We start from the raw sequence: 13217 nt of genomic DNA, 5'->3' as shown, positions 1-13217 counted from the left end.
AAATGGCAAATATAAAATACAGAAAATCAATAAGCCAAAAATTGCTTCTTTGGAGAAACGAATAAAACTAATAAATTCCTGCTGAGACAGATTAAGAAAGTAAAGTAAAAAATAACCAATTTCTGAAGTGAAAAAGGAAACATCTTTATAATTATAGCTTACAGACATCAAATATAGGAGAATATAATAAAAAACTTAATGTAAATAGATTAAAAAATTTAGAAAAAACTTATAAAATCCATGGAAAAAGAGAATAAATTTGATACAGAAAATAAAATAGTTTTGCAGATATCAAAAATGTTAAATTTATAATTTAAAATCTCCCATAAGGAAAACTTTGGACCTTAATGGCCTTAGTAGTGAATTTTACCAATCATTTAAGAAAGGAATATCTTCAGTACCACATACACTTTTTTAGAGAATAGGAGAAAAGAGAACATACCCAACATAATTTATGAGGCCAACATAACCTTGATATCCAAACCTGACAAGGACACTTTGGAAAAGGAAAATTATAGGCCAGTCTCCCTCTTGAACAAAGACAAATGGACTAATGGAATATAGAAACATTATTTGTGACATACATCACTGATACAGGCATTGATTCTAAAATATATCAAGATTGTTTGCAAATCAATAAGGACAAGACAATCCATTATGGGCAGTAGATTTAAATGGGTATTTATTTCACAAAAGAAAATATTCAAATAATCAATAAGAATATGAAAAGATGCTCACTTCATTAGTAATCAGAGAAATGTAAATTAAAACTTTGAGATATAACTGCATATCTACTAGAAAAGCTAGCCAAAAAGACTAACATTCCCAAGTTGCAGTGAGAATGTGGAACAAAGGAAGCTGTCAAACACTGCCAGGGAAAGGGTAAATTTGTGCAATCATTGTTTCATTTGGCATTTTATAATAAAATTGAACATACACTATCCTGTGACTGAGCAATTCTGTTCCTGGGTAAATCCCCTACAAATATGCTTGCATATGTGTGGCAAGAGTACCATATACAAGAATGTTCTCAGAAGCACTGTTCTTGATAGTCCAAAACTGAAAGCAGCTCAAATGTTCAATAAGAGAAAGGAAAAATTAATTCCTGCAGGAGAATCCTCTATAACAGGGGCCAAGGAACTTGGGCTGGCAAAAGGATGAGTCTGAAAGTGGTTTGTCCTCTGGTGTAGACAGGTTGGGGTGGGGAAAAATTGCATGAATATGGAAAGGATAGATTAATCTACATCAGCAACTATCTGCACCATGTGAAAGCTTATCTTTAAGAAGCACCATTTAGTAAAAGGGCTCAGTGGTAAAGAATCAGCTTGCGAATGCAGGGGACACAGGTTTGATCCCTGGATTGGGAAGATTCTCTGGAGAAGGAAATGGCACCCCACTCCAGTATGCTTGCCTGGGAAATCCCATGGACAGAGGAGTCTGGTGGGCTACAGTCCATGGGGTTGCAAAGAGGTGGACACAACTTAGTGACTAAACAACAGCAACATCTAGTGAAAAATTCCCTAGAGATCATGTGATCCTCTCCACTTGACCTACCTCAAATTCTAGTCTTCATTATACAGGGCCATAAGAAAGTTTCATTCTTTTACTCAGTCAGCTTAGCTCCTGAAAGAATTTTCTTTTCTAGATTGTACTTAGTGCCCTTCTCTCTGCGGGAAGAGAATCTCATAACCTAGACGTAGGAGAAGCAGACATCAGCTGTGGCAGAAGAGACACAGCTGGTGGGAGAAGAGTCCTGAGACACACAGAGCTAGGTAAGAATTTCTGCTCCACCTCTGACCAAATTTTTGTTGTTATTGTTCAGTCATCAAGTCATGTCCCACTCTTTGTGACCCCATGAACTGCAGCACACCAGGCTTCCCTGTCCCTCACCATCTCCCGGAGTTTGCCCAAATTCACGTCCATTGAATCAGTGGTGTTATCCAACCATCTCCACAAAATTACTCCATCTGTCCAAACTGCAATGTCCTCACTCACAGAATGGGGGAAAGAATCCATTCAACATACAGTTATATGAGAATTAATGAGGTAATGTCTTAAAAATGTCATGCACAGAAAGATGCTCAACTATTTTCTGTTGATGGAGTCCAACTAGTATTCATTTGAAAATAGGTGGTTTGACCTTGACACAGACCTTGTCTTCCCTCCCCACCCGCTACATTAAGAACCCCAAGAATGAGTTAAGTTATTCAAATCAAGCCCTACTGGACCAGAGAAGATGGGCTTATCCCCAGCTGAGCTGATCAGGGAAGGAATTTTTGTGTCATCAAAAAGCATGCTGATTCCCATGGACAGCAGCTGGAGTGGGAGGGGAGGAAAGAGGAAAAAAAAAAATGAGATGAGCCTCGGGACTCTCATTTGAAAGCAGGACTGTGAACAGAAATCACTGCCAGGTGAATGTTCATAACCTTCCTGTGCTTTGCCAGCCACAGGGGATTTTCTTTGCCTGCTTGTTTCCCATCCTCTTTAAAAGGACTTTGTGCTGGCCAGTTCCTAGATGTCTGTATTGTAGAATCAGATGTGCACAGAAACACGAGCTGGATTCTGGAAAAGACAGATGAATAGGGGCAGTCAGAAAAGCACAGTGGAAGGAAAGAAAAGGCTGGGAGTTGAGGAAAGTGTTATTTGGAGTTGAGAACTGGACAAAGAAAGGAATTTGGGGAAGCAGCTGATGGTGTTTCCAGAGAACATGGTAGTGGCAGAGGTAATCAGATAACCACACTTGGCAAATCCAGACCTGGAAACAGTTGTGCATCCTTCACCACCATCTATTTCAGAACTTTTCATTATCCCCAAATAAAACCCCTCTTTCCAGCCATCAGCCCCAAACTCTCTATCCTTCCCAGCCCAAGGTAACCACTAATCTACTTTCTATCTTTATGGTTTTGCCTATTTTTGATATTTTATGTAAGTGGAGTTATACCATAGGTAGTCCTTTGTGACTGGCATATTTCATTGAGCATAATATTTTCAAGGCTTATCCATATCATGGCATGTATCAGCACTTCGTCTCTTTAATGCCAAATAATATTAACATTGTTTTTGAATGTTGAGTTTCAAGCCAGCTCTTTCATTCTCCTCTTTCATCCTCATCAAGAGGCTCTTTAGTTCCTGTTCACTTTCTGCCATCAGAGTGGTCGCATCTGCATATCTCAGGCTAATTGCATTCATGGAAATAGTTGAAACTTTAAAAAAAAATATTTTCTAGTGTAGATCTCTCAGTGTGTACTTGTGTTGAAAAGAATTACATAATACAGTGTAGGTTTGAGTGCTCTATCATTTTCTGACTAGCAGAATTCTTAAACAGAAGTTGCTGAGGTGTAAGGTACACCCACAGGCTAACAGTCCTTCCAGAAGGCTGAGGGGTGAGCTGGTGAATACTGAATCACCACTTCCATCTCTCCCCCTGATGGTTTAATGCTTAAAGGTCAGAAGTGCTCATAAGATAAGTGGTTTACAAACATCTCCGGGTTTTCTTTAGGAAGATCTGTGAGCCCAAAGGGCTAGCCAAAATTACAGAGTAGTTCTGAGTTTATAGTCTTCTATAGAAAGAAGTATAGTAGAAAACAACTATTCCAGGCAGAGAGAGGGGTGCCTGCAATGGCCTGGTCAGAGTAGGGCATGCCCAGCAAGGGATGTTTGAGCCTGGGGATTAAGGGCTTTGGGGAACAGGATCCCTGCTGGGCACCTGAGGCTGGAGACCTGGTGGATGGGCCAGGTGTTGTGAGGCCCCCAGCGCTATGTGTTCACAGCCTAAGCAGCATCAGTCTTGATTCCATTGATTACTCTCCTGCTTCACTGTTCCTGGCTTCATCCCTCCACACCTCCTACCATTATTCTGTCTTGGGGAAGAGGTATTCCTCAACCTTTCTGTTTGAGCTGTCTTCCCTTCCCTCCTGCATCCTCAGGTGACTCGGCTCAAGGAGTCTTTATGTCTCCACTGTGACTCTCAGCAGCCATTTCCTCTCTGTTGTATGAGTTCATCGGTCCTATGCTTGCAGGCTGGAATGGGCTTTCCTTCCTCCTGTACTGCTCCTTCCATAGTAAGGACATCTTTTTTTTAGCTGCACCAGGTCTTCATTGCAGTGTGTGGACTCTCCAGTTGGACCTCATGATCTTAGTTGCCCCATAGCATGTGGGATCTTAGTTCCCCAACCAGGGATCAAACCCACCAGTTATCAAGCACATCTCCTGTATTGGAAGGTGAATTCTCAACCATTAGGCCACCAGAGAAGTCCCCCAAATTAAAGACATCCTAAGAATTGCTGTCAAAAGTTCTCCCTATTCTATTCAGCTCTATTCACAGGAAACTTTCCATGATCTTTGTTCTAAGGAATTCCCTACTTGACAAATTTCCTGTGACTGGAGCTTGAGAGAAAATTGGTATTCTTGAGAGGGTGATGTATTCGTGTTAACTTAAATGTTTGAAAGGCTTTTTTGAAATAGTGCTTTATATTTGATTCTTTGTCACTGAAGAAAGCTTTATATGTGTGGGCCAAAGGAAAATACAAGCTGTGAAATTAAGTAAAATCATCAATAATTTTTAAAGGGGAAAAATAAGTCTCCCCAAATCAAAGATAAATGACCTATGTATAAACTGTCCATTAAAAATATAAAGTAGAATGTAGCATTTTTTAAAGTATATATAGCTGATGCTGATAGAAAGAATATTAGTAGGTTGTACTCCAAGTTCTTAGTTTCATTGACAGGTTTTTGTTGAACTAAAGTTATGTCTTTTCTCTTACCTTGGCTTTTCTGTAATCAAGAGAATGCAGCCTTGAGATGATAGGGTGGAATGCATACTATAATAAGGAATAACTTTTATCTGTGTGGCTAACTGGCTACTGAAATAGCAACAGAACTTGACCTCTTTAACACCATGCTTTAACAGGTTGACTAGCCAGAGCTTACATTCAGAGTTAACAACATGCCTTCAGAATCTCTAATGATAATATCCATCCAGGAATAGAATAAATAAGCCAGTGGTACTGATGCCCTAACAATTTGCACTTAATTAAGATTGTTCTAACTCCAGGAGTGGGCACTGCTGTCTCTGAGTGCAGCTGCTTGGCATTTATTTACCAGCATTCAGCTGCTGATTCCCAGGGGCTTGAGAGATTCAGACCCTGGCAGGCCTGACATATACTAATCAAATAAACAGAAGATTTGATTTGAAAATCAGAATGTCAGTGTCTTAGAGGGAGACTTGCCACTTGCTAAAGGACTATATTCCTTGTCATTCAATCTATCCACCCTTGTCTGAAAGGAAGCTAACGCAGTGCTAAGCAGTCACCATAGTTGTCTAAATTGCTGTGTTTGTGTTGCTAGAGCTGAATGAGAATGGAGATTAGAACATTATTGCAAGGGTTGGAGGGGAGAGGGGATGTATATCAGTTGGAGTTTGTTGATTGCAAATAACAGAAAGCAACATTTGTTGACTGTGTCAAGAACAATTTAATTACTTATTTATGTACCCAGATGTACAAGCTGGGTTTAGAAAAGGCAGAGGAACCAGAGATCAAATTGCCAACAATGTTTGGATCATGGAGAAAGCAAGGGAATTCCAGAAAAAACATCTACTTCTGTTTCATTGACTATGCTAAATGTTTTGACTGTGTGAATCACCACAAACTGTGGAAAATGCTTAAAGAGATGGGAATACCAGACCACCTTACCTGTCTCTGAGAAACCTGTGTGCAGGTCAAGAAGCAACAGTCAGGACAAATGGAACAACTGATTGGTTCCTAATTGGGAAAGGAGTATGACAAGGCTGTATATTGTTGCCCTGCTTACTTAACTTACATGGAGAGTACATCATGTGAAATGCCAGGCTGAATAAATCCCAAGTGGGAACAACATGTCTGGGAGAAATGTTAATGACCTCAGATATGCAGGTGATACCACTTTAATGGCAGAAAGTGAAGAGGAAATAAAGGATGGTGAGGATGAAAGAGAAGAGTGGATAAGCTGGCCTGAAACTCAACATTCAAAAAACTAAGATCATGGCACCTGATCACATCACTTCATGGCAAATAGAAGGGGATAAAAGTGGAAGCAGTGACAGATTTTCTTTTCTTGGGCTCCAAAATCACTGCAGATGGTGACTGCAGCCATGAAATTGAGAGACACTTGCTCCTTGGAAGGAAAGCTATGACAAGCCTAGACAACATATTAAAAATCAGAGACATCAGTTTGCCAACAAAGGTCCATATAGTCAAAGCTAGGGTGTTTTCAGTAGTCATGCACAGATGTGAGAGTTGGACCATAAAGAATGCTAAGTGCCAAAGAATCGATGCTTTTGAACTGTGGTGCTGGAGAAGACTTTTGAGAGTCCCTTAGACTGCAAGGATATCAAACCAGTCAATCCTAAAGGAAATCAACCCTGAATATTCATTGCAAGGACTGATGCTGAAGCTGAAATTCTAATACTCTGGCCACCTGATGCGAAGAGCAGACTCATTGGAAAAGACCCTGATGCTGGGAAAGATTGATGACAAAAGGAGAAGGGGACTGTAGAGGATGAGATGGTTGGATGGCATCACCAATTCAATGGACATGAGTTTGAGCAAACTCTGGGAGATAGTGAAAGACAGGGAAACCTAGAGTGCTACAGTCGATGGGATCACAAAGAGTTGGACATGACTTAGTGACTGAACAACAAGAACAACAATGGGAAGGTCATTGAGAACTCTCAAAGTTACAGTAACCTGGAGATTCAGGCTTAGATACAGCAAGGGAGCAGCAGCTAAGGCCTTCAGTCTGCTCAGTTGGAGAGAAGCAAGCTAGTTCCAGTCTTTCTGGACCTCTGCTGGATTTAGCTTTAAAAATTTCATTTGGATTTTCAAATTGCCATCAGACCATATCTAATGTTTATATTTTCTGCATAGAGTTGTAAAAGTAAAGATAAGACCCCGCACTCAAAGAGTTAAGAATCCAGCACTAAATATCAATATGTAAAACATGTTATACCAAGTTCACAGCAGAGATGCCCAATTAGGGCTTTGAGGTTTGACAAATGAAGAGAAGATAGAGGGTTAGAAGGATGGGGAAAGACCTCAAAAGAAAGACTCTGGAAATGGCATTGGAGATGGCAGGATTTTGCTAGGGAAATTGGAAGCATTTAAAAATGGGTTGAAAGTAATAAATAGAGACCCAGATGTAAGAGCCTAACATGAGTCACATACTTGGTGAAGTCCCCTCCTCCTCCTCTTGTGATTGAGTTTATAGGGTTTACTAAATGAAGAGAAAAGTTTTGCAGGGAGAGGTCCCTGTGCTTTGAAGGGAGGAGGGCTGTGTGAGAGAGAAGCAAAGGTTGGAGAGGAGAGAGACCCACATCTTCCACTTCCAAGAGACAAAAGTGTGCTTCTTTCAGTGTATCTGATAGGGTGTGGGTGGTAGGGTGAAAGCATGGAGATGAATGTGGTCTTTTTTTGATTCCCTCCTCTGGGAAAGGACTCAATAGCCCTGTTTATACTGGGTGGGGGCCCAATGCTACTGGCAGCATCCAAAGGCACAGATTCTTACGTTAAGTGCCATCTACTCCAGAACAGCTGTCTGTGTCCTGCACAACCCAGGCTTTAATACAAGGCTGCTGGGTGAGTATTGTTGGACATCAGACCCAATGTGATAAGAACACGGCGTCAGTGACAGTGATAAGCAATTCAATCTTTCACTGGTTCATCCCCATCTATATTTATCAACACTGATGGGAGTCTCTGGCTGGCACTGAAGCCAGAGGCTGAAGTAGAAAAATAATAATGATTACGTCACTTCCTTTCCTTGTTTTGGTTTGCCCTTCTGTTAAACAAGAAGCTGGGATTTAATGCCTTTGTTTTGTTCTGTTTCTTGTGCTTCATGAGCTTATATGTAAAGTCAGGAGCAGTTTGTCCTGGCCTGGGCCAGAGGAGTGGCGTCAGGGCTGAAGGGCAAAGGATGAGAGGTGCTGCTTGTCCTCTGCCTGCTTGTAATGAGACACCCTCTGAAAGGGGTCAGGGTTCAGCAGCTGTGTGCACACTAGAGGTCTGGTATTTGCCAGAAGCCTTGGTGTAATGCAAGGAGAAATAGTGCGTGAATGATGTGATGGAATTATTGCTGACCATGAATTTCCTGCCCAATTAGTGAGGTGAGGTTGTGTGGGGTTTCTTTTAATTGGAACTTTGCAAAGCAGATGTAGGTTTATTTACTCTTTTACTTTGATTTGATCTCAAGAGATGAGAGGGCAGCATGTTGAATTACAATAACTTTTTGTAAAACAAAGTTTTTCCTCATTGACCTTTGATTCCCCTTTCTTGCACTGTGTTTCTGCATTTTTCCATAAAGCCTCTGTCAGGGCTTCTTTGCAACTAAAGAGGGCACCCAGGTTTGAATTTTTTTCAATGTCTGGTGCATTTTCTCCTCTACATTCAAGTCACAATAAACATCTTTAAGTTTTCCAAATTGCCAGTGTGGAAACTCCTTGGGGTGCCATGTATAGTCTGTGTCTTGGTAGTTCACACTATATTCACCCCCATGCCTCCTATCAGTGCCTGCTAGAAGAAACTTAACAAATCTCTTCGAAAACATCTTAAAGGTCTTTTTGGGAATAAGCTGTGGCTTCAACAGAAATCCTGGCTTTACATGAAATCCAGAGGGTATCTGGGGGAGTTAACCATGGTTTCAGAATGATTTAAAGTCCTTTCTCCCACAGTAGTTCCTTTGAAGGACAGCAGGATGAGCCTTCTAAGTTGGTGGATGAAGACTCAGGGAAAGAGAGAGACTTGGTTTTGTTACATTTAGGATTCTGTCGTGCACTCAGAGTTCTGGGGCCAGGGGTGGGGGGTAGCTTTTTCAGGGCTCCCTTCACACTGTTCACATTTAGAGACAAGAACTCACACATCCCTAGGCCCTTCCTCTTTGTAGATTAATTGCTCTCTCTCCCTCTCTTAGCATCTTGAACCGAGGCCTATCCTTTTCTGAACATGTTCCATTGCTCAGATCAGGAACCAGGAAGGAAAAATCAACTATAAAATACTTGCATTATACAAGTAATGGGAAAACATTATAAAAATTGGGAGAATAGAGGAGACAGTTCATTCCTAACATCTCTACTCCAGCCCAGGGGTTTTCAAAGTGTGGTCCCCAGACTAGAATGCCAGCATCACCTGGGGACTTGTTAGAAATGCACACTCTCAGGCCCCACCCAGTCCTAGTGAATCAGAAATTAGGAGGTGGTTTAGCACTGTGTGCTTTAACAAATCCTTCAGGGGATTCTGATGCAGGAGAGTTTGAGAATGGCTCTGGAAGCACAACTGTAATTAGCATTTTATGGCAGCCTTTTCATGAGTGTGTGTTTGTGTATACCAGCTTCATCAACTCTTAGAGTACAAAAGCAGCCATTGTAACACTCGAAATCTTATCTCTGTAGCCTAGAGCTCCACCTAGTCCTGCAGTAAGTCCAAACTCCTTCAGAGTTTCCTAGTATCAAGGCATAGAAAACAGACTTGTGGACACAGCAGGGGAAGGAGAGGGTGGGACCAATTAAGAGAGTAGCATGGAAACATATACATTACCATGTGTAAAATTAGATAGCCAGTGGGACTTTGCTGTATGACGCATAGAGCTCAAATCCGGTTCTGTGATGATCTAGAGGGGTGAGATGGCCTGAGAGGTGGGAGGGAGGTTCAAGAGGGAGGGGACATATGTATACCTATGGCTGATTCATGTTGGTGTATGGCAGAAACCAACACAATATTGTAAAGCAATTATCCTCCAATTAAAAATAAATGTATTAAAAAATAAAAATAAATAAATTTAAATTAAAAAAATAAAGAATCTGGAGATCAACATGGTGGGCCTTACAGACATGAATAAATGTGCCCTGGGCAAATCACTCCTGGGACCTGATTAGCCTCACTTTACTGGTTTGTCCTGGGTGCTGATGGATCAGTAGCCTCACTTAACCATCAGCAGGACTTTCATCTTTCCCTGTCTGATATTCCTGTGAAACGTGAACTGTCTCTTGCTCTGACATTCCTTTAGAATTTCCTATGGCTCCCCAGAGCTAACTGTGGACCATCTCTAGTTCAGTTCAGTCACTCAGTTGCGTCCGACTCTTTGCAACCCCATGAACCACAGCATGCCAGGCCTCCCTGTCCATCACCAACTCCCGAAGTTCACCCAAACTCATGTCCATTGAGTCTGTGATGCCATCCAACCATCTCATCCTCTGTCATCTCCTTCTCCTCCTGCCCTCAATCTTTCCCAGCATCAGGGTCTTTTCAAATGAGCCAGCTCTTTGCATCAGGTGGCCAAAGCATTGGAGTTTCAGCTTCAACATCAGTCCTTCCAATGAACACCCAGGACTGATCTCCTTTAGGATGGACTGGTTGGATCTCCTTGCAGGCCAAGTGACTCTCAAGAGTCTTCTCCAACACCACAGTTCAAAAGTGTCAATTCTTTGGTGCTCAGCTTTCTTTATAGTCTAACTCTCACATCCATACATGACCACTGGAGAACTATCTCTAATTGGTAAGGAAAACACAGGGTAAGAGGTCAGGGTAGGGTCAGTGCCTGGCGTCACCCTTCCCTCTGACCCTCAGGCCTCGGGGCTGAGTCTGCCCACTGCTTCAGTGAGGGTACAAAGAAGAGAACACACCTCCCCAAACTTCACTGAGGCTTTTGTAAGAACATACAGGCCACTTCTTGGACATCTCATGACAAAAACTAAGATACACATGGCAGGAAATAGAAAGTCTCCCTTCCTCTTCTGAGAAATGGGAAAGCACTTTCTCCTTTGTGCACTAGTGAGGGCAGACTAGTTTTGTCACAGTAACCACCCTAGACTCAGTGAATTGAAATGACTCAGGTTTATCCCTCACTCATGCTAAATGTCTTTGAACATCAGCTGGAGACCTTGCCCTGCTTCATCTGCACTCTGGATTCCGATTGACAGACCACAACCACCTGAGATATTCTTAGGGCGGGGAAGGGGCTTTGTAGCATCTTGTTCCAACAGTTAAATTCTCTACCAAGAGGTGACAGTCACTTTCCTCCCTAACCCACTAGTTAGAACTTGTCACAGCACCCCCACTTAACCAGAAGGGGCTTGGAAAATGCAATTCCACCTTGTATCTGAAAGGTGCATAAACATCAGGAATGACTTTCACATTGGAGATCTGCTCCTTTTGCCTGCTTCACTTGGCAGCCTGGGATCAGGGGTCCATGTTCACTTATTGCTCAGCGACCCGCTACTAACTGCTTGAGTCTGCCTTTATGAGTTTCAGTTCACATTATCAAGGGCTGTGATTGATAGATCAGCTGATGTACAGGATCATCCTATATCATCTGTTCACCCTGTGCCCAAGCAGCCTGGCTGGAAGGGTGGGGGCGGGGGTCTGTGGTTCCTCCCAGGTGACAGGAGTTGAAGAGATAATGCCAGGCATCCTCAGTACTCCTATTCTGCCATGGTGTTTCTTACTCATTCTTGGCAGTGTCTCTCACCTTGGCTTCTGCCATTCTGGCTTTTTCTCCTTATAGCTTTTGGTTCTCACATGGGGACAAAATTCAAGTTCTTCTCTATGTGCTCCTTAGTCCTAGAAAAATCAGAGCAAGTGGTTAATGACCAGAATACAGAAGCCAACTAGTGCTGCTCTACCAATTCATCTAGTTACAGCAGAGTTTTAAATTTTTTTTTAATTTAGTAAAAGCCACATAATATAAAACATACTATTTTAACCACATCTAACTGTACAGTTCAGTGGCACTAAGTACATTCACATGGTTGTGTAACTCTCACCATCATTCATCTCCCAAGGTTGTCACCTTCCTAAACTGAAACTCGGTCCCCATTAAACACTAACTCCCGATTCCCTCCACTCTCCCACTCCTGGCCCCTGACAACTACCAATGTACCCTCTGACTCTATGAATTTAACTATTCTAGGTAACTCGTATAAGTGAAACAGTATTTGTCAAGTTACAGTGGTTTTGCTTTAGCCGAATCATGTATACCTTGTTACATATGCAGTATTTGTGCAACTTTGATTCATGCTTTTTTACATTATATAATACTTACTTAATTAATTTAAAATATTTATTTATTTATTAGGCTGCCATAGGTCTTCATTCCTGCTGGGGGACTCAGTAGTTGCAGCACTCAGGCTTAGTTGCATGGTGACATGTGGGATCTTAGTTCCCTGAACCTGTGTCCCCTGCATTGGAAGACAGATTCTTGACCACTGGACAAGTGGGAAGCCCTAATGCTTATTTTAGATTAAATCCTAAATCTACTGTCATAAAGGAATGTCTTAGTCATATGTTTTTATAACTATAAACAGAGGATTAAGTGTTATTACTGTAATAATATCCTACTTCAATTCTATTTACCTGGCCAGCTTTAAGGTTTAACATTTTTTCCATCTTCTTTTTAAGTCATCAAATTGTATCAGATCTAGAAAAACAACGAAAAACAAAAAAAAGAACAGCATTGGTGGCTTTCCCCAACGTTAAGTAGGCTTAAAGGATAGTGAAACCAGGACAGTGAAATGTTTTCTGTGACCAAGCAAGCAAGGAGCAATAACTTATTCATTAACCCAGAGAGAATGCCACTCCTTTCCAGGCTGCAAAGAGGGCAAACTCAAGGGGCAGGAGGGTTGGCTTAGGCAGCGCCTCTGCGGCTACCTGGAAGCCAAGCAAATCACCTGAGTCTTGCAGGAGCCTGGGTTGCCAACCTGCAGCCACCGCTGCGCAGTCCGCGGGGCACGAGGACATTCCCGGGGCTGAAGAATGTCCTTGGCCCTCTGAACACGCTGCCGGCCGGTGCGGCAGAGCCAGGTGCGTGGTGCCCACCAGGGCCCAGGTAGTGCGTGCCGCAGCACCTGCCGCACCAACCCCGAGCCCGGGGCGGGGCTTCCCGCGTCCCCTTTAAGAGCCTGCATCACCCGCCCCTGACGTCAGGGTGTCTCTCCGCACGAGCCCGCGTCCCGCGCCGCTCCGCGCCCCCGCGCCCACAGCCCCGGCGGCGGCACGACGAGCGGCGGCCTGGCCAGCGCGCCGCTCCGCTCGGTGCTCCAGCCCTGCTCCGCCGCCGCCCGATCCCTGCACCGCAGCCGCCTGCGCGTCCCCCAGCACCATGTCGGTGGCCGGGCTCAAGAAGCAGTTCCACAAAGCCACTCAGGTAAGGCACTGGACAGGTGCGCCGCGGGGCGGTCCCGGGAGGAGCCG

General features: G+C 43.0%; 1 protein-coding gene across 5 annotated transcripts in view; it reads left to right on the top strand.

The window, feature by feature from the left end:
• SH3GL2 (SH3 domain containing GRB2 like 2, endophilin A1) overlaps positions 1-13217 on the top strand; it is a 392098-nt gene that overhangs the window by 59379 nt on the left and 319502 nt on the right. For 2 of the 5 annotated variants that reach the window (XR_014056489.1, XM_081499166.1), the window contains exon 1: positions 13003-13170. The exons of the other annotated variants lie outside the window; for them this stretch is intronic. Coding sequence is in view for 1 of the 2 variants with exons in the window: in XM_081499166.1 (XP_081355292.1) it covers positions 13126-13170 (45 nt within the window). In the remaining variant the exon portion in view is untranslated. Of the gene's footprint in view, positions 1-13002; positions 13171-13217 lie in introns of those variants that run through there. 5 annotated transcript variants of the gene reach the window in all.

The sequence above is a fragment of the Giraffa tippelskirchi genome, chromosome 1, assembly GCF_054371585.1.
Source record: "Giraffa tippelskirchi isolate mGirTip1 chromosome 1, T2T-mGirTip1v1.2.pri, whole genome shotgun sequence".
Classification (NCBI taxonomy): domain Eukaryota; kingdom Metazoa; phylum Chordata; class Mammalia; order Artiodactyla; family Giraffidae; genus Giraffa; species Giraffa tippelskirchi.
Note: the sequence above shows the minus strand (reverse complement) of the source record. Positions and strands in the feature narration are given on the sequence as shown.